The sequence below is a fragment of the Chiloscyllium plagiosum genome, chromosome 38, assembly GCF_004010195.1.
Source record: "Chiloscyllium plagiosum isolate BGI_BamShark_2017 chromosome 38, ASM401019v2, whole genome shotgun sequence".
Classification (NCBI taxonomy): Eukaryota; Metazoa; Chordata; class Chondrichthyes; order Orectolobiformes; family Hemiscylliidae; genus Chiloscyllium; species Chiloscyllium plagiosum.
The window spans coordinates 10,913,041-10,932,092 of NC_057747.1; the positions used below are offsets into that span (position 1 = coordinate 10,913,041).

The 19,052-nt window shown below is 43.2% G+C and overlaps 1 protein-coding gene across 3 annotated transcripts in view; it reads left to right on the top strand.

The window, feature by feature from the left end:
- wdfy4 (WDFY family member 4) overlaps positions 1–19,052 on the top strand; it is a 318,819-nt gene that overhangs the window by 184,453 nt on the left and 115,314 nt on the right. For all 3 annotated transcript variants that reach the window (XM_043678828.1, XM_043678827.1, XM_043678830.1), the window contains exons 44-47: positions 6,052–6,200; positions 9,322–9,442; positions 15,098–15,183; positions 15,289–15,348. In XM_043678828.1, coding sequence (XP_043534763.1) covers positions 6,052–6,200; positions 9,322–9,442; positions 15,098–15,183; positions 15,289–15,348 — 416 coding nt within the window. The remainder of the gene's footprint in view (positions 1–6,051; positions 6,201–9,321; positions 9,443–15,097; positions 15,184–15,288; positions 15,349–19,052) is intronic.

The following is a 19,052-nucleotide window of genomic DNA, read 5'->3' on the forward strand; positions in this document are numbered from 1 at the left end:
GTGAAGTGCCAACAGAAACAGGCAAACAGTACAGATGTATTTAAACAAGAGGAACAATAGCTACATGCTGTTAGGGTCGGATGTAGTAGGATGGGATGGAAGCTCATGTGGAGCGTACTAACTAGTATAGACCTGTTGGGCTGAATGGTGTGTTTCAATGCTGTACCCTCAATCGAACTGGACGTGAGAAAAAGTAGTGAATAGATTTAATGAGTTTGGAAAAGACACCCGGTGCCCCACCACAGCTGCAGCGGTTGGACAAATCACACCATTCATTCCCAGAGTGCACTGGAAATGGTCCCCAAAACCCAGAGTGTACTGGAAATGGTCGCCAAAACCCAGGGTGCACTGGAAATGGTCCCCAAAACCCAGGGTGCACTGGAAATGGTCCCCAAAACCCAGGGTGCTCTGGAAATGGTCCCAAAACCCAGGTTGCACTGGAAATGGTCCCCAAAACCCAGGGTGCACTGGAAATGGTCCCAAAACCCAGAGTACACTGGAAATGGTCCCCCAAACCCAGGGTGCACTGGAAATGGTCCCCAAAACCCAGAGTGCACTGGAAGTAGTCCGCAAAACCCAGAGTGCACTGGAAACATGCCCCCACCCACCCCTCAGGATGCTGGAACTCTCTGACAGGAACCAGCAGCTTCAGGTAGGAAGAGCAGGAGAATTTTTTTTCGAAGAAAGAAAAACTAAATTAGAACAGAAAAGATGGTAAGGAAAGCATTTTCACAAAGAAAAAGCTGTGCATTTACCATGTGGCTTGAGCAGAACAGTTACATCAACACTGCCCCCACGGTCCATGTTGCTTAACGTCTGCTTCCACAGGCTCTGCGACGTGATTTATATTCATTGCCCTTTGCTACTAGTATCTTATGTACCACATATGGTTGCTGTTTGTAAGTCTGGAGGATTTGCTGCTTCTGTCATGCTTGAGCTGGGAAGAAACAGGTGTGAGTAGGTAAAGCAAGTGAACTGGATAATACAATTAACGCAGTAACTTGCACTGCACTTCGACTGCGGATCTGTTTATCTATTCAAAAAAAATTGGTAACACCCCCAGATTGCCAAGTAGATACCTTTTATAATATATCGGCATTTTCAATATTAAGAAAAAATAGATTAGTTTATGAATATATAAATGCATAATATAGAATCATGTATCTAAGCCAGCTGCAGGGGACAGATGGGAGTACAGCATTACTCAGATTTGAGAGAAGCAAGGCAGTGTTCCTTGTAGACTGTGTGGTTGCGCACGTGTGCAGAAGTCTGTACATTACTGCAGCTTGCACTAAACAGGCTACCCATGACGAAGAAAACAAAAAAAGGGAAATTATTGTAGATCTTTGTTTCCATAAACATTTGAATTCACCAAATCATTCTTTCAGAAAGGGTTGGGTTGGGTTGGGTTGTGCAAAAAGATATTTCACAGAGAATACGGGAATATAATGGGACAGTGGAAGATCAGCCATGATGTTGAATCGTGGAGCAGCCATTAGAGTCCAAATGGCCTAATCCCACGCCTTTTTTTTTAATGTTCTCATTTAACATTGTGCCCTCTAACTGTGTACCAGATGGCACTGATGTGTAGGGATATTAAAGCATCTGTCAAGGGAACCAATTAAGAATTAATTATTAATTATACTTCCACTGGTAGGATTGACCAGTTATGAGTAGATGACAGATATCGTGAATTATGTGACAAGCCCATTGTATTGTGATGGGTCTGATTCAGATAGAGCTAAAACATTTGTGGCGTGTTTTTGACTGGGGAAAATAATCCTAAATTAGAGATTAAATCCTAAAAGCAGCGTTGAGAATCTAAGAAGGTAGAGACTATGCTACAGCCTTGGTTAGACAAGGAGACTTTTAAACATTGCAGTGATCTGGTTGCTTGGTTGTGAGTTGCCTTTTTTTTTTAAGGTTGTGATTCACAGTCAATGGCCAGTTTCACTTGGTAGAGCAGTCCCTAAATGGAGCTCTTTGAGGAGAAAGTGAGGTCTGCAGATGCTGGAGATCAGAGCTGAAAATGTGTTGCTGGAAAAGCGCAGCAGGTCAGGCAGCATTCAGGGAACAGGAGAATCGACGTTTCGGGCATAAGCCCTGAAGAAGGGCTTATGCCCGAAACGTCAATTCTCCTGTTCCCTGGATGCTGCCTGACCTGCTGCGCTTTTCCAGCAACACATTTTCAGCCCTAAATGGAGCTCACCTTGGTATGTTCTGGAGTGCACTTTCACTTCTTGATATCAAATTAAATAATGTTTTAGTTGAGAATTATAATAATAGACAGCGACATGGTGGCTTAGTGGTTAGTACTGCTGTCTCACAGTGCCCGGACCCAGGACGACTGTCTGTGTGAAGTTTGCATATTCTCCCCATATCTGCATGAGTTTCCTCCGGGTGCTCTAGTCTCCCCCCACAATCCAAAGATGTGCAGGTTAGGGTGGATTGGCCATGCTAAATTGCCTAGAGTGTTCAGTGATGTGTAGGTTAGGTGCATTAGTCAGGCGTAAATGTAGGATAATAGGGAAGGGGAATGGGTCTGAAAGGGTTACTCTTTGGAGGGTCGGTGTGGAATTGTTGGGCTGAAGGGCTTGTTTCCACACTGTAGGGATTCTTAAAAAACATTCTAATTCTTGATGTGTTTACCATCGTCATAGGAACAGAGCAGACTGTTCAGTCCATCAAGCCTGCCTCTACCATTCAATATGATCGAGCAATTCAGTGCCCTTACTCATCCCATCCCCATAACACTGAACACTGTGATGATTCACGTGTGATGCTATTTGTGAAGCCCTTTCACGTTAGAATACAAACTGATTTATTTTACACACGGCATATGAATGGTCCGAATTTGATTTGATTTTATGGTTGTCATATATACCTGGGTACAGTGAAAAGTTTTGTTTTGAGTGCAGTACAGGCACATCATACTATACAAAGTTCATTACGGTAATAGGACAGAGCAGGGGAATACAATGTGACAGCTGCAGAGAAGGTGCACAAAGACCCGCATTAAATTGGAAATTTGAGAGGTCCATTCAGAAGTCTAACAACAGCGGGAAAGAAGCTGTTCTTGAATCTGTGAGTGTGTTTAAGCATTTGTTCAGCTTCTAGAAGGAGTTCATCTACTACTTGGGGGGATAAAAACCCTCCCAGAATATTGTTAAAGTTCATGGCTTTTCTCTGGGTCTGGCTTAGATTTGCTGAAACATTCACAGCTCCTGAACTAGCTTGGGCCATTGGGCCACAGCCTCTGAACAAGGGCTTAGCCATTTTGGACTGAAATGAGGAGAACGTTCTTCACTCAAGGTTGTAGACCTTTGGAATCCTTTTCCCCAAAGTACTGTGGATGCCCAGTCATTAAACCAGACCGCGGTGGATACGAGCAACGTTAATATAACAACATTGCAAGTAGGAGTCGGCAATCCAGCCTCTTGTGCCGGCTCCGCCATTTAATACAATCATGGCTGATCTCACCATAGCCTCACTTGCCTCTTTCCTGCCCACTCTCCATAACCTTTCAATCCATTACTAATGAAAAATCTGTCTGTCTCCTCCTCAAATTTATTCAGTGTCCTGGCATCCATTGCACTCTGGGATAGTAAATTCCACAGACACATGGCCCTTTAAGAGAAAGCAATTTCTCCTCATCTTTGTTTTAAATCTACCACCTCTTTTCCTAAAACTATGATCTCTCATTCTAGGTTGCCCTACAAGAAGAAACATCCACTCTATATCTACTTTAGTATCTTACTTGAAAGCAGAGTTGCAGGTAGTCAGGATAGTGAAAGAAGGTATTTGGTATGCTTTCCTTTATTGGTCAGAGTATTGAGTACAAAAGTTGGGAGGTCATATTGTAGCTGTACAGGACATTGGTTAGACCATTTTTGGAATATTGTTGTGCAATTCTGGTCTCCCTCCTATTGGAAGGATGTTGTGAAACTTGAAAGGGTTCAGAAAAGATTTACAAGGGTGTTGCCAGGGTTGGAGGATTTGAGCTATAGGGAGAGGCTGAACAGGCTGGGGCTGTTTTCCCTGGAGCATTGGAGGCTGAGGGGTGACCTTATAGAGGTTTATAAAATCATGAGGAGCATGGGTAGGATAAATAGACGAGGTCTTTTCCCTGGGGTGGGGGAGTCCAGAACTAGAGGGCATAGGTTTAGTGTGAGAGGGGAAAGACATAAAAAGGAACCTAAGGGGCAACTTTTTCACACAGAGGGTGGTGCGTGTCTGGAATGAGCTGCCGGAGGAGGTGGTGGAGGCTAGTACAATTACAGCCTTTAAAAGGCATCTGGATGGGTATATGAATAGGAAGGATTTAGAGGGATATGGGCCAATTACTGGCAAATGGGAGTGGATTAATTTAGGATATCTGGTCAGCATGGATGAGTTGGACCAAAGGATCTGATTCCATGCTGTACGTCTCTGTGTCTCTATACCACAGTTATATTTCCTCTCATTCTTTTAAACTCGAGCAAATATAGGCCTAATCTGCTCAATCTCTCCTCAGCTACAGAATACATGGATAGTGCAGGAAGGTAGAACTAAGATCAGCCAAGATTGCATTAAATGGTGGATTATGCCCCAGAGGGTGAATACGAAAATGTATCGTAATTGGGAGTAGCAGCATGCCCCTTGCTCCTATATTCCCAAATGATCTACTCCTGCTCCACTTTCTTATGTTCTTCTGACTTCGCAGGAACCGAATATCGTCCCATGTTCCTAACTCAGTCTCGAGTCTCTTGGTCTTCCTCGAGCTGTTTAGAAAGTTCTGTGCTGGACTTAGACAGCATGAGATTCCACCACCACCCACTGAGATCATACCCTGCACTCAAATCAACTGCCAGTCTTATGTGCTTACCCTCACTGTGAAAAGCTGCACACACAGGGGTGAATAAATTGTTCAGAGGTGAAAGTGCCTTCTTAAAGGCTGAACAATAGAAGGCAGGAGGCAGATGGTGAAAATCCAGCTGGACAGTGATTGGGGAGAATCATTGACCCACTGCGGGAAATGAGCCGATTATGAATTGGCCGGTAATAAATCTTAGTGGAATCACTCGGGAATCAGAAGTGAAGGATTTGCGGTTGATCCTGTTTGGGAAAAGTAGTCAGGTCAAGAGGTTAAGCAGTAAGAAATAAAAACTTTGGTCCAGTCAATCAAATCATTAACTACCAGAGAAAACTCATTGTGTATCCAGTTGGATGCCAATTCATTCTTATTCCAATGTACTTGGAAGAAAGTGACCTTGTGGAGAAACTAGTCTCCAGGATTTGGCTCAACTGCTGCTCAGTGGGAGTATCAATTAGATTATGTGATGTAGCTGTGTTTGATTTGACAAATTAAGAAAATCACGAGTCGACCTGAAAATGTAGCACTGGTGATGGAGGAAGTACATGTGGAGCCAGGAATCTTTGTGGCTCTGATACTTCAGAAAGGCAGGCTTGGCTGGTAACAGTGGCTTTAAAGGGTACCTAGGTGCCTGACTTTCTCATGTTCCTGAAGCAGAGGCCTTGTCAACTGCAGTGCTCCTGAAAGGTAGGTCTTGCTTGACTGCAGGGACCCTGAAATGTAGACAAAGTTAAAAATCACACAACACCAGGTTATAGTCCAACAGGTTTATTTAGAAGTACTAGCTTTCGGAGCACTGCTCCTTCATCAGATTGAGCAGCGTTCCGAAAGCTAGTGCTTCCAAATAAACCTGTTGGACTATAACCTGGTGTTGTGTGATTTTTAACTTTTGTCCACCCCAGTCCATCACCAGTATCGCCACATCCTGAAAGGTCTCGCCTGATTGCAATACTCCTAAAAGGTCGGCCTTGCCTGACCATAATGCACCTGAACAGCCTAGCTTAGACAGTGCCTGACTCCAGTGCTGCAGGCCTTACCTGTGTGCTCCTGAAACCTGGGTGCTGTCTGGGTTGAATTTTTCAAACTGACTAAGAACTGCTGTAGTGCATAACGGGATTTTATATTGTGACAAGTTTAGCAGGCAATACACAGTGTCAGTTTTGTGTTTCTATGCATTTTAATGGGGTGTTCTTTCACAGATCAACACTAAATACTCCCTCATTGTGGCTGACAATCACTTGCTGATGGAAGGTGTTCTGCTTTTTGGGATAAGTCACTTCTATGTGTGTGAGAATTTCACACTGTCTGCTTCAGAAGATGTTTACTGTGTTCATCACCATCCTTCAAGGTAATGATTGATGTGTTTTAAAACTTAACCATTTATTCCACTTTACAGGCCATTTGTAACAGAGCCTATATTGCTGAATTCCAAGACCCCAAATGATTGCCCTGTATTACCACTCATGAGGCACCTTATTACATGAGGATTTTGATCTATTTATAAAAAATCTCTCCCCGAGGTTCTGTTTTGGAGTATCTGACCTGAGTGTGGGTGAATGACAGGTCACTAAAATTGGCCTCCATACTCTTTTTTGGGTAAGGAGGGAAGAATTTCCACAGGATCCACAGGGAGCACAGAAGTGCAGACACTTCACGAGAGTGAGATCTGTATAAGCTGCCCCTAGTGGCATTGCAGAGGATTGATTAGATGTCTCAGGTAAGTTGCAGCCCATCTTCAAATGATTCTCATTGCGTAAAGAACATCAAAACAACACAGCTTTACAGATCATAGAATCCCTACAGTATGAAAGCAGGCCATTCGGCCCATCAGGTCCACACTGATCCTCCAAACAGCATACCACCCAGATCACTACCCTATCTCTATAAGACCACGTCTCCCATGGTCAATCCACCTATCCTGCACATCTTTGGAAAGTGAGAGGAAACCCATGCGGTCACTGGGAGAATGTACTATCTTCACACAGACAGTTGCCCGAGGATAGAATTGAACCCGGGTTCCTGGCACTGTGAAGCAGCAGTGATAACCACTGAGCCACCCTGCCACCCAAGACCGAGGCGCACACACCAGTAAAGTCCATCGTACAATGGAGTTTATTTCTGACAAATGTGAGGGGATGCATTTTGGAAGGTCAAGTACAGGTGGAAATTATACAGTGAATAGCAGAACCCTCCGGAACTATAGCGTGCAGGAGCACAGATCAACATGTCAACATCGGCAGTGCAGGTAGATAAGGGAGCAAAAAAGGCATATGGCATGCTTGCCTTCATTGGAAGGGGCATTGAGTATAAGAATAGGCAAATTATGCTGCAGCTTTATGGAACTTTAGTTTAGTCACACTTGGAATATTGAGTACGGTTCTGGTCACCACACTACATGAAATATGTGGATGCCTTGGAGACAGTACAGAAAAGGTTTACCAGGATGTTGCCTAGTATGGCAGATTTTAGCCATGAAGAAAGGTTGGATAGACTGGGTTTGTTTTCACTGGAAAGCAGTAGGTTGAGGGGTGACCTGACAGAAGTTTATAAGATTGTGAATGGCATGGATAGAGTGGAAAGTATGAGGCTTTTTCCCAAGGTGGAGGGGTCAATTACTGGGGAGCACAGGTTCAAGATGCGAGGTGGGAGGGTGGGGGGGTTTAAACGAGATGTGCGAGGCAGGTTTTTCACACAAAGGGTGGTGAGTGCCTGGAATGCACTCCCAGGGCAGGTGGTGGAAGCAGACACAGTAGCAGCATTCACGAAGCACCTGGACAAATACATGATTAGGAACGCAATAGAGGGATACGGATCCTGTAAGTGAAGCCAGTTTTAGTATGGAAGGGCAAAATGTGTCAGTGCAGGTTTGGAGGGCCAAAGGGCCTGTTCCTGGGCTGTAATATTCTTTGGTCTCAACTCCCAACTCGGAAGGATTGATTTTTCTGCCTTTTATGAGTACTATGAATTAAGTCTCTGCTAACGTCCTGAGTGGCAAATGGTTAATCATCAATGTGATGTTTTCCTGGCCGGTGCACTGATGGATCTTATGAGGTGTTCCCTTTGCTGTACCGTCCTTCCTGACAATCATCACCTTGCACTTGTTTTCCATTGTCTCTTGCCTGTGAGGCGACGGACTGACATGACCAAACAGCATGGAGTTGATGGTGGTTACCCACTGTCTCTTAATGCTCCCTTATCTACCGCCAATCAAAACGAACATGCTTTGCATTTGGTGAGACTACCCAGCTCTCAAAGAGAGCATTTTGTTTTATATATTCACAGGGTAGCATTTATTCCCCATCCCTATTTGCCCTTGAGATGATGATGATGAGTCTCCTCCTTTAACAGCTGCAGTTCATGTGGTGCAAATACATTAACATTACTGTTAGGAAGGGAATTCCAGGACTTTGAGCCAGCGACAGGGAAGGTTGAGAGAATGTAGTTCCAACTGGGGATGGTGAGTGGCCTGGAGAAGACCTGCAGGTGATGGTGTTCCCATGTGCCTGTTACCATTGTCCTTCCAGTTATTAAGGATGACAGATTTGGAAAGGGCTGCCAAAGAATGCCTGGTGAGTTACTGCAGTGCATGTTGTGTATTGTACACACTAGTGCCACTGGGCATTGTGATGGAAGGAGTGAACGTGTACAGTTACTGCATGAGGGCAGCATCAGGTTAGTGTGCTCCTGATTGCAGTACGGAGCATTGAGGTAAGATGCTGCAAGGCTGCTGGAGATGGGGTACAGATCAAGTGGGCTGCCTTCCTATACAGGCTTCTCATCCCAGCAAATGGAAGGTACTCCAGCACACTCCAAACTTGTGCCTTGCAGATGGTGAATGGGTAGGAATGAGGAGGTGAGTTACTCATTACATGATTTCCAGCCTCTGACTTGTTCTTGTAGCCATAGTTGGAACAGTTAAGTCTAACAGCTTCTTTAGCAAAACTCCACACCCTTAACAGGTTTAATTAATCCAGGAAAAGTTCAGCAGTCCTTCAGTGATGAGTGATGTTGACACACTCTAGCTCCTCATCAGGAATGAGGGAGTGGCCCAAGGGGGCTGGGAGATAAATGGGGGCAGGGCGGGTGCTGTAGGGAAAGTAGCTGGGAATGCGATAGGTAGATGAACCTGCATTCCCAACTACCTTCTCCCCTACCCCACCACTCACCTCTCAGCCCCCTTGGGCCACCCTTTCATTCCTGATGAAGAGCTTGAAACGTCAACTCTCCTGCTCCTCGGATGCTGTGCTTTTCCAGCACCATACTGTTGACTCTGATCTCCAGCATCTGCAGTCCTCACTTTCTCCTACATTCTACCTCCTCCATCCACTTCAGAAAGGTAGCTATGGAAACCCCCATTGTGAGATGCTCCCTTCAGGTTAGGTTGGATCAAAGGGCTCTGCTTCGAATTAAATATCCGAGTGTTTGTTGAGCTTTTGACAAATAACTGCTGTCCTGTTTTTGTATTGCAGTATTAATGATTCCTACATTTATGACCTGTGCAACAAGGAGACCAGTGGGAAACATCCGAAATGTTCCAGATATTCATACAATGAAGTTCGAGAAATCCATCATCTTCGATTCCTCCTTCAGGTAATGGATATGTTATTTCTAACTCATACAATAAATCACTGTGAGGTAATGCAACTTTTGTTTCTTCTTTATTCCTTTTATTGTATCTAAGATTTGTATCTAGGTACTTTAACCTAAGATAGCAACATGAGAGTAAAGTTTTCACTATACCCTTGTACTTGAATGCACATGACAATAAAGCCTAATTCTATTGAGTTACACAGAACTTGCTGTTGGGAGAATTATATTTTGTGGTGGCTGCTTATTTGATGAGATTTATCCATGTACCATGTTGGAACAGTAAACATGTTGAATGTACACATTACAAGAAAAGATTTCTTGTTTGTGGTCACAAATGTCAACATTGGCAAAAAAGTCAGGGTTCCTAGCTTCCCACTCAGTTATGTTCTTCCCATTTAAAAAGCAAGAGGGTGTGTCCATTGGAGGACAATGGAACGCAAAATTAGATACAGCTGGAGAAGCATCTTAATGAATGGTGTGGAAGTTGGGTTTTAAAAGTAGAGGCAGAGGGAGTTTTTCAGCTCCATTAAAGTTTTTGTTGAAATGGTCAGAAAGTCCTTCTGGAGCAGTGACCTAAATACATCATTGTTAAGAAAGCATGGGACTGCATTAAAGAACTTGAGAGGACCTCTGCAGTGTTAAGGGAGAAGATGATTGTACTGATGAGTTTATGACAGGAAGAGTAAACACAACAAGCAGTCATCATAGAATCCATACAGTGTATGGAAAGAGGTCATTTGGCCCCTTAAGTCTGCACTAACTCTCTGAAGAGCATCCCAGCTGGACTCAGCACCCTATCCCCATAATCACACATTTCCCATCTAGCCTGCAGAACCCTACGGGGTAATTTACCATAACCAATCTACTTAACCCACACATTTTTGGACTTCATGTGAGAGTGCCAGTGGTCCCATATTTCAAGATTCCAAAAGGCTCCGACTTCTGTCAGTTGTACAACCTATATGCACAGACGTTTGAACAAATAAATAATTCTTACAATGGTTCAATATTTTTATAAGAAGCCTTGACTGCCTTTTCCAAACTTTGGTGGTGAGATTTGGATGCAGTATTCCAGCTGTGGTCTCACCAGTGTTGAACAGAAGTTCATCAGAGCCTCTTGTTGTTAAAGTTTTGACTGAGCTTTCCACATTACCCATTAAGACTGAGCTGTGAACCCCTCACAAATGGCAGAAGTGCACCGAGATCTCTGATTCATCCCTAAGTCAAATTGAAACAGCTAAATGCTTTTTTGTCATTTTCAAGAGAGAGATTCACAGATTCAATCAGAAAAGTCTCAAATTTACCCAGAAGCAAAATAATTTTCCCGTCTCTGTTCTCATTGCTGCTCAGCCAGAACTTTTAAAAATAATTAGTTGTGCGCTTGCTCTGTGGTTTTGTACTTCATGTAGCCAAGTACGAAGGATTTGTTTTCGATTAAAGGACTTTCATTCCCTATAACAGGATAACTTTGACCCATCGTCTGTCAGGATTCCATTATATTGAGTTCTCTTTTCTCCCACTCCTACACATTCCGAGGCCACACTGGAGTTCCAGTTGTTATCACATTCTCGGATCATGTGAGAATTCCAGTCTGTTAGGTGTTAATTTCATTGAGGGTAAATCATGTGAAAATACTTCCCAGAGCATTTTAATTGCAGAAGAGTTGGGGTTGGACAATGTGGGACCTTGAACTGAGATGCTGCATGTCACACGAGATGCCACCTTGGGAAGCTATCTCAAGGTTGATTAGATTCCCAAAATATGGAAATAGGCCGTTCGGCCCAGCAAGCCCACACCAACTCTCCGAAGAGTAACGCCCCCCAGACCCATTCCCCAACCCTATATTTACCCATGACTAATGCACCTAACACTATGGGCAATTTAGCATGGCCAATTCACCTGATCTTTGGACTGTGGGAGGAAACCCACGCAGACACGAGGAGAATGTGCAATTCCACACAGGCAGTCACCTGAGGCTGGAATTGAACCCGGGTCCCTGGTGCTGTGAAGCAGCGTTGCTAATCACTGAGCCACCATGCCACTCCAGCAAGCTTCTTATGCAGTTGATTGCCAGTTGATTTGATCATAGACAATTATTAAATAGGCTGTATGGCCTTTCAGTGGCCAAAACTTCAACAATTGGCCTCTCCAGAATGTGAGTTGGAATCAAGGGAACTTGGAGAAAGTGAGGTCTGTAGATGCTGGAGATCATAGCTGAAAAATGTGTTGCTGGAAAAGCGCAGCAGGTCAGGCAGCATCCAAGGAGCAGGAGAATCGACGTTTCGGGCATAAGCCCTGAAGAAGGGCTTATGCCTGAAACGTCGATTCTCCTGCTCCCTGGATGCTGCCTGACCTGCTGCGCTTTTCCATCAAGGGAACTTGACATTGATGTCAATTGGAGCACTCCTTCAAAAAAAATATTTGCCAGTCAAAGAAATATTCACCACTTAAAAGATTGCTGTCCATTTCATGGTAATTATTACTGAAGATGTGAAGAAGATGACAAACACAGTAGGAGACTTTAAGATTTTTGCCAAAAGTCAAACATGTTTTCTGGAATTTTCTTTGTAATTCACTTATTAAGAGTGAGTGCTGTGTCACTCTATCTTACAGGGCATATTATTTAAGTGAATGAGTGGGATCAGTAAGTGGTCACTGGCATTGTTTTAGTGGTTCTGTGTCCTGGAGAAATGGGCAGAGGACCTGAGATCAGGCAGACCAGAACCAGCTCCAGCAGGAGAGAAGGATCTACAATGAGGTGGTATACTGTTGGGACAGGACATTGCACCTCATTTAGACCACCTCCAAAGTATTCTATCTGGATGCATCACGGTTTAATACAGCAACTGCTCTGCCTAGGAATTTAAGAAACTCCCAAGTTGTGAACACAGCTCAGTCCATCACACAAATCAACCTCACATCCATTGACCCCATCTATACTTCTCTCTGCCTCAGAAAGGCAGCCAACATCATCAAAGACCCCTCCCACCCCAGTTATAATGTCTTCCAATCTCTTCTGTTAGGCAGAAGATACAAAAGCTTAAACACACGCACCAACAGGTTCAAGAGCTGCACTTCTTTCCCACTGTTATTAGACTTCTGAATGGACCTCTCCAATTTTGCTTTTTGTGCACCATCTTTGCAGCCATAACTTTGTATTCTTCGCTCTGGTCTTTTTATGGTATGATCTGCCTGTACTGGATGCAAAATAAAACTTTTCACTGTCCCTTAGGCATGTGACAACATCAAATCAAATCAGAACCTCCAAACAACTGTGCATCTTCTCTCTTATCCATAAGTCACCCTGATATGTGCCACTGTATGATTTGCCAATACCCTCTACACCAATGTTCCCTCTAAGCTGCCCTGATACTGCAGCACGTCAGTTGGTGTTTTTACCCCCTTCAAAAAAACTGCTCGAGATCTCAGCAAGGCAGAGACAAATCCCAAACCATTATTCAAAGGATATCAGAGGAGTTATGTAAGATGCTAATTAACATTTAAACCCTTAGCCTACGTCACTAGAGAAGTTTATTTGGTTAACATCAGATTGTCAATTCTGGGGACCAACTATAAAAATGTAACTGTTGATTTTCTGCATTATAATTGAGGCTGTGCTTAAATTACCTCATGAGTTGTTTCTGAGCTTTCACATATCATAGAGTTAAAGGCACTGTGCAATTTCCCTGTTAATCATTCTGGAAGATTGTCTCTGTCAGATGTCATGGTGGTATAAAATACAGCCTATTGATCTTTGTCTCATTGGCTAACTTAATTTGAGAACAAATTTTAAAATGAGTTTTAAAATGGCTGCAAAAGTCACCTGACCTGAGAATAGCCAAATTCAACAGGAATTTGCAAAGGGATATCTCAGGTCACATGGTCAAAACTATCTCACTCACACTGCAAAGGTTCTACAAAGACATTGACCCAAACATTGACCCAAACATGATCAGGAGACCTTCAAATGTCTCTGGGGATGATGTTTCTCAGTCAAAGGTATTGCCAGAATAAAGGCCATCCTCCAAACTCTATGGATTGAGCATCCCTCCCAGAGCCATACCATTGATAAAGTCAAGAAGGAGAACTCTTTGCAGAGTGCAATCTTCAAGCTGAGACCTTTTCTCTATTATAAGTTGGAATACTTCACAGAGATAGAACACATATGAACTTTCCGGACCATAATACACATTCTGGGATTGATTTCAGTTTTAAAAGACTCCTCTCCGAGAGAATAATCAGCTGAGCAATGGCTGTTACGAGAACTTCACAAACAAAATTCCAACATACAGTTATTTCAATTACAAAACTTTTCTTTTCAAATCTGCTTCCATCCCCACCTCACATCTCATTTTGAACTTGTTCTGTTTTTTCGCGTGAAGGTATGTGTATCACGCTGAAAGGGGCTGCGGTTTGACTTTTTAATACTGTTTAGATGTTATAACTTAGTGAAACTAACTCCTTAATTTTTATGCTTTGAAGCCTCTGTCTGGTGGGCTACTTCACAGTTTTACATAGCGTTGAACTGGAGAGCACACTCTCTTTAACCATTCTGTTATATCATCGTCAGGAGTTGCCTTGCAAGAGAGGCATTAATTCACCCATCCAGGCTTGATCTTCACACAGTGGTCAGCACGAGTGTGACATAATCTGTGGGTGAATTGACTGAACTCCCCCTGGGAAAGGCCTGGTTTATGGCACGTTGGTCTCAGGATAGGCATGACACCTCTGCCAAGGGACCATAGAAAGAACAGCATTTACGGGGACTTGGACTCAAATTTCTGCCCATCCCCATGCCACACAATTCCTAAGACCCAGGAATAAGGTGGTGAAAATAAGCCTCCCCTTTGTGATTAAGTTGCCTGATATGAAGCACTCCCACAAGTATGGAAAGGCCATCTGATTGTTGCATTGCCTGACATCAATGGTAAATTGGTCTCATTGCCCCTAAACTAAAGAGGTGCTTTTGAAGGATGGAATCATTGAATCCCTACAGTGTGGAAATAGGTCATTGGGTCCAACAAGTCCACACCAACCCTCCAAAGAGTAACCCACCCAGACCTGTTCCCCTGTCCTATTATTCTACATTTACCCCTGAGTAATGCATAACCTACATATCCCTGAACACTGTGGGCAAATTAGCATGGCCAAGTCACCTTACATGCACATCTTCTCTGTGGGAGGAAACCAGCGCACCCAGAGGAAACCCGCACACAGACAAAGGGACAACGTGCAAACTCCACACAGACAGGCTTCCAAGGCTGGAATCGAACCTGGGTCCCAAGTGCTATGGGGCAACAGTGCTCACCACTGAGCCACCATGCTGGACAGGAAATTTCTGGAATTTCAGCGTTCTTTGATCCTTGTCAGGTGACATTTGCTGGAAATTGTGGATCCACTGAGAATTGGATTGGACTTCACTTTGATGGAGCCCAATCTTGAACGGTTCAGTTGCTTGACCACTTGAATGAGAATCATGACGTCTTTCCACAGGAGACAAAACTGTGGTCAAAAAGAGGTACAGGCACTCCCAGGAAGTTAAAGCATGGCAACCACTGGGCATTGTATCCCTTAACTTGGATTTAATATTTTATTCAAAGGTATGCAATTGCCACAGCGTTTCTGATGTTCTGATTGCTTACTCTCGCCCAATAGGACATCGGACTTGAAATCTTCTTAAAGAACGGATTCTCGAAGTTACTTATTTTCCATAAAAACGACAGGAAAAAGATCTTCAAGAAGTAAGTAACTGTAATGACGCTGCGTGGTCACCCCAACTTCTTGTGCAGTTATTTCCTTGGAATATCATATTAGTTTCTTCAGTGCTATCTCTGTTTATTCCTCAGGTTCTGCCATGCTATACCCTCCGTGAAAAAAAGCAAAAAAGATGGTCTTAAAAATGTTGGGTGAGTTTACACTTCGTTGAAATGGCTCGACTCTATCAATCTATTTAGCATTTGGGAATCAAAGTTGGGGAGAACCATTTGAGTGTTTTAGGGGGAAAGTAGATAGGCAGTTGAAATATTGTGAGATATAGTACAATGGGGAGAGCAGGGCAGTGAGACTATGTAAGATTTACTGCAACAAAGAACCTGCACAGCCCACACACACACAAAAACAAATGGCGCTGTGATCATTCAAACCTGTTTGTTTTTGTTTCAGACATTATAATTTATTGGACTTGTCTCTAAAATTGAACTAAGAGCTCTTGGGCTTTTGATTATCTTTCGGTTTGCTGAATCTGAGGTTGAGGTAATTTCCTCATGTCAGGAAACAGATGACTGAGGATTTAGACAAACTGTGTAGCCAGTGGCAAATTTGTACATCATCATCTTAAAGCAGAAACATTGCAAAGCTCTTCATTTGTGATCAGCGTTGTTATGTAGGTAAACATAACAGTGACCACACTTCAGTACTTCTTAGTGTCTTTCATGGCTTCATCATAATCAATTATCTAGAAGCAAGTCTGTCTTAAATGCAACGACCATTTTGTCTACATCAGTGTCCTACAAACAACATTAAGCCAAAGAGACAGTTAAAATTTTGGGGTTTTTTCTCACTGTTGATGAAGGAATGAATGTTGACCAGACCACCAGGAGATCTCATGCCTTTCTTCAGAAAATGTTTTGAGCTCTTTGGTGTCCAGTCAAAATATTGCAATGGACAGATGGAGCTTCAACATCTTAATCTGAGGATTAGTATCCCTTTCACTGTAGCACTTCCTCAGTGATGCACTAAGTATTTAGCCTGATAAATGGATGTTTTGCAGCCATTAGCAAAGGCAGAAAAGGGAATTGGCTTTTGTGTGATTGACCATTTCTTTAAAGTAGTCACTTGGTGTGAAGCTGTTATCAACCAGATTAATTACTGAGTCTGCTTCTCAGAGTTATTGCACTGTACTTGAAGTAAGTATTTGTAACCTTGAATGGGTTGTTGGTTTGGATCCATTTGCAATATTCTACGTAGCTTTGATCGCTACATAGAAAAAGAGGTGCAACACATTAAAGAGATTTCAGAAAAGACATGAGGTTTGTGAGACAGGAGTACTTTGGTGTGTTCCATATTCATATTTACTGTTGTATTATAATGTTCAACGTGGGATTATCAGTGTAGCTGATCCTGTAGGTGTTTGGCAAAAGAGGATATTAATTCAGAAAGGTCAGAAATTATAAAAGCTTAATTGTAAAACAAATTGACTGGGACTATATTCAGACCTCCAGCTATGTTTTTAGGGAATGATCCAGTTTAACCTTACAAAGGCAACTAAAGATTTAAAAATGTTGATAATTCCAAGAAAAAGAGAGTGAACAAGTAATGTTGTGCCGTCAAATACATTTGACAAAGTACTTCAAAGATTTGTTTGTAAAACCACGGATCCTGCACAGCTTGTTAAGCAACTTTCTCCATGTGTCCAAATGTGCACATGCTCCCACAGATTCTCCTGCTGCTCGGATGCTGCCTGGCCAGCTGTGCTTTTCCAGCACCACACTTTTCGAACCATTCCGACTTTGGTCTCTGCCAGACAGACACGTTTCACTGGTATTATTTCAGTTAATGGCTCGGCTTTCTCTGAAGAATGACAGTTCCTGGACAAGTTTGAAGCCTGTGCAGTTAATAGGACTCCAGCGTCTGTGTGAAGACAAACTGGATTGAGGGACAAAGAGCAGAGAATTACGGCACACTGTGTTACTTTTGAACCTGGAGAGAAGGATGGGAACCCATGACTGGTGAAAGGGCCACTGCCTTTTTGAGATTGGTGAATATCTGGACTTGAGTGTGCAGGACATGCTTTCAGGATTTGCAAATGATAACATTCAGAAAGATAGAAAACCGTCAGTACTGTAACAGAATGACAAAAGCAGGCTGGTGAAAGGTGCAGACTTGTGGCACGCAATGAAATTTAATGCAGAGATATGTTAAATGGTAGATTTTAGCAGGAAGCAGCAAATCTACATAATTGGTACAACTTTAAAAGGGTGCAGAAATATAGAGTGGAGTGTGTATGCAAGTCTTTCAACGTAGCTGAACGCACGAGGAACATCGTTTATAAGTTGAACGAGTTAAGAAGATAGTTTAAAAGGTACATGGGCCACTCAGCTTTAGAAACAAAAGCACAGAAACTGGAACAAATGCTGGATTATTCTTTCCAGTCCCGGGCACCACATTTTAGGAAGCATGCCGAGCTCGAGATGGTGCAGAGGAGAATTCCAAAAATGATACCAGGAAGGAGGCATTTCATATGGTTAGAGACCAGAGAACTGGGCTTGTCCTCCTTAGAGCAGAGATGATTAAGGGAATATTTCATCAAGGTGTTCTAATTAGAGTCATAGAGATGTACAGCATGGAAACAGACCCTTCGATCCAACCCGTCCATACCAACCAGATATCCCAACCCAATCTAGTCTCACCTGCCAGCACCCGGCCCATATCTCTCCAAAACCTTCCTATTCATATACCCATCCAAATGCCTCTTAGATGTTGCAATTGTACCAGCCTCCACCACATCCTCTGGCAGCTCATTCCATACATGTACCACCCTCTGCGTGAAAAAGTTGCCCCTTAGGTCTCTTTTATATCTTTCCCCTCTCACCCTAAACCTATGCCCTCTAGTTCTGGACTCCCCGATCCCAGGGAAAAGACTTTGCCTATTTATCCTATCCATGCCCCTCATAATTTTGTAAACCTCTATAAGGTCACCTCTCAGCCTCTGACGCTCCAGGGAAAACAGCCCCAGCCTGTTCAGCCTCTCCCTATAGCACAGATCCTCCAGCCCTGGCAACATCCTTGTAAATCTTTTCTGAACCCTTTCAAGTTTCACAACATTTTTCCGATAGGAAGGAGACCCCAGAATTGCAAGTCTTAGAGTTTTGCTGCAGTAAGTGAATAGAAACTGTGTTCACAGCGGGAGGCTTTAAGATAATTTAATGTGGCACGAGAAGTTATAAAAAATTAAAAAGTCCTGTTGTTCTGATCAGAAATACATTGCCTGAAGAGGTTTTGTAAGCAGATTTAGAGAGAACTTTGAAAAGAGAGTTGGCAAAATGTTTGGAAGGGTAGGGAAGTGGCAGAGCAATTGAACTGATTAAGCAGATAGCGCTGACATGATGGGCCTAAAGTCCTCCTTCTGCACTGTCTGGCTTTATTATGTTATAGGATTGAGATTTAGTACTTTTCAATAATTAAAATTCCCATATTATTTTGAAAATTGCATATTCCCATCTATGGCTTCATTCAGGTTAGTGAGCAGAATGATGGGATTGATTCAGCCTGAGGTTCTGACCACGAAACGGATGGCATCACATCTCCCATTATACATCCTACCCAACATTCCACTCTGTCTACTAAATGTCGGGACCGTTTTACATTTTTACTCATGGCCCAATCCTACTCTGGAGAAGAGTGAGAACTGCAGATGCTGGAGGTCAATGTCAAAAAGTATGGTGCTGGAAAAGCACAGCAGGTCAGGCAGCATCCAATGAGCAGGAGAGTTGACTTTTCGAACACAAGCCCTTCATCATGAAGAGCTCATGCCCAAAACATTGATTCTCCTGCTCCTCAGATGCTGCCCAACCAGCTGTGCTTTTCCAGCCCCACACGTCTCGACTCAGAT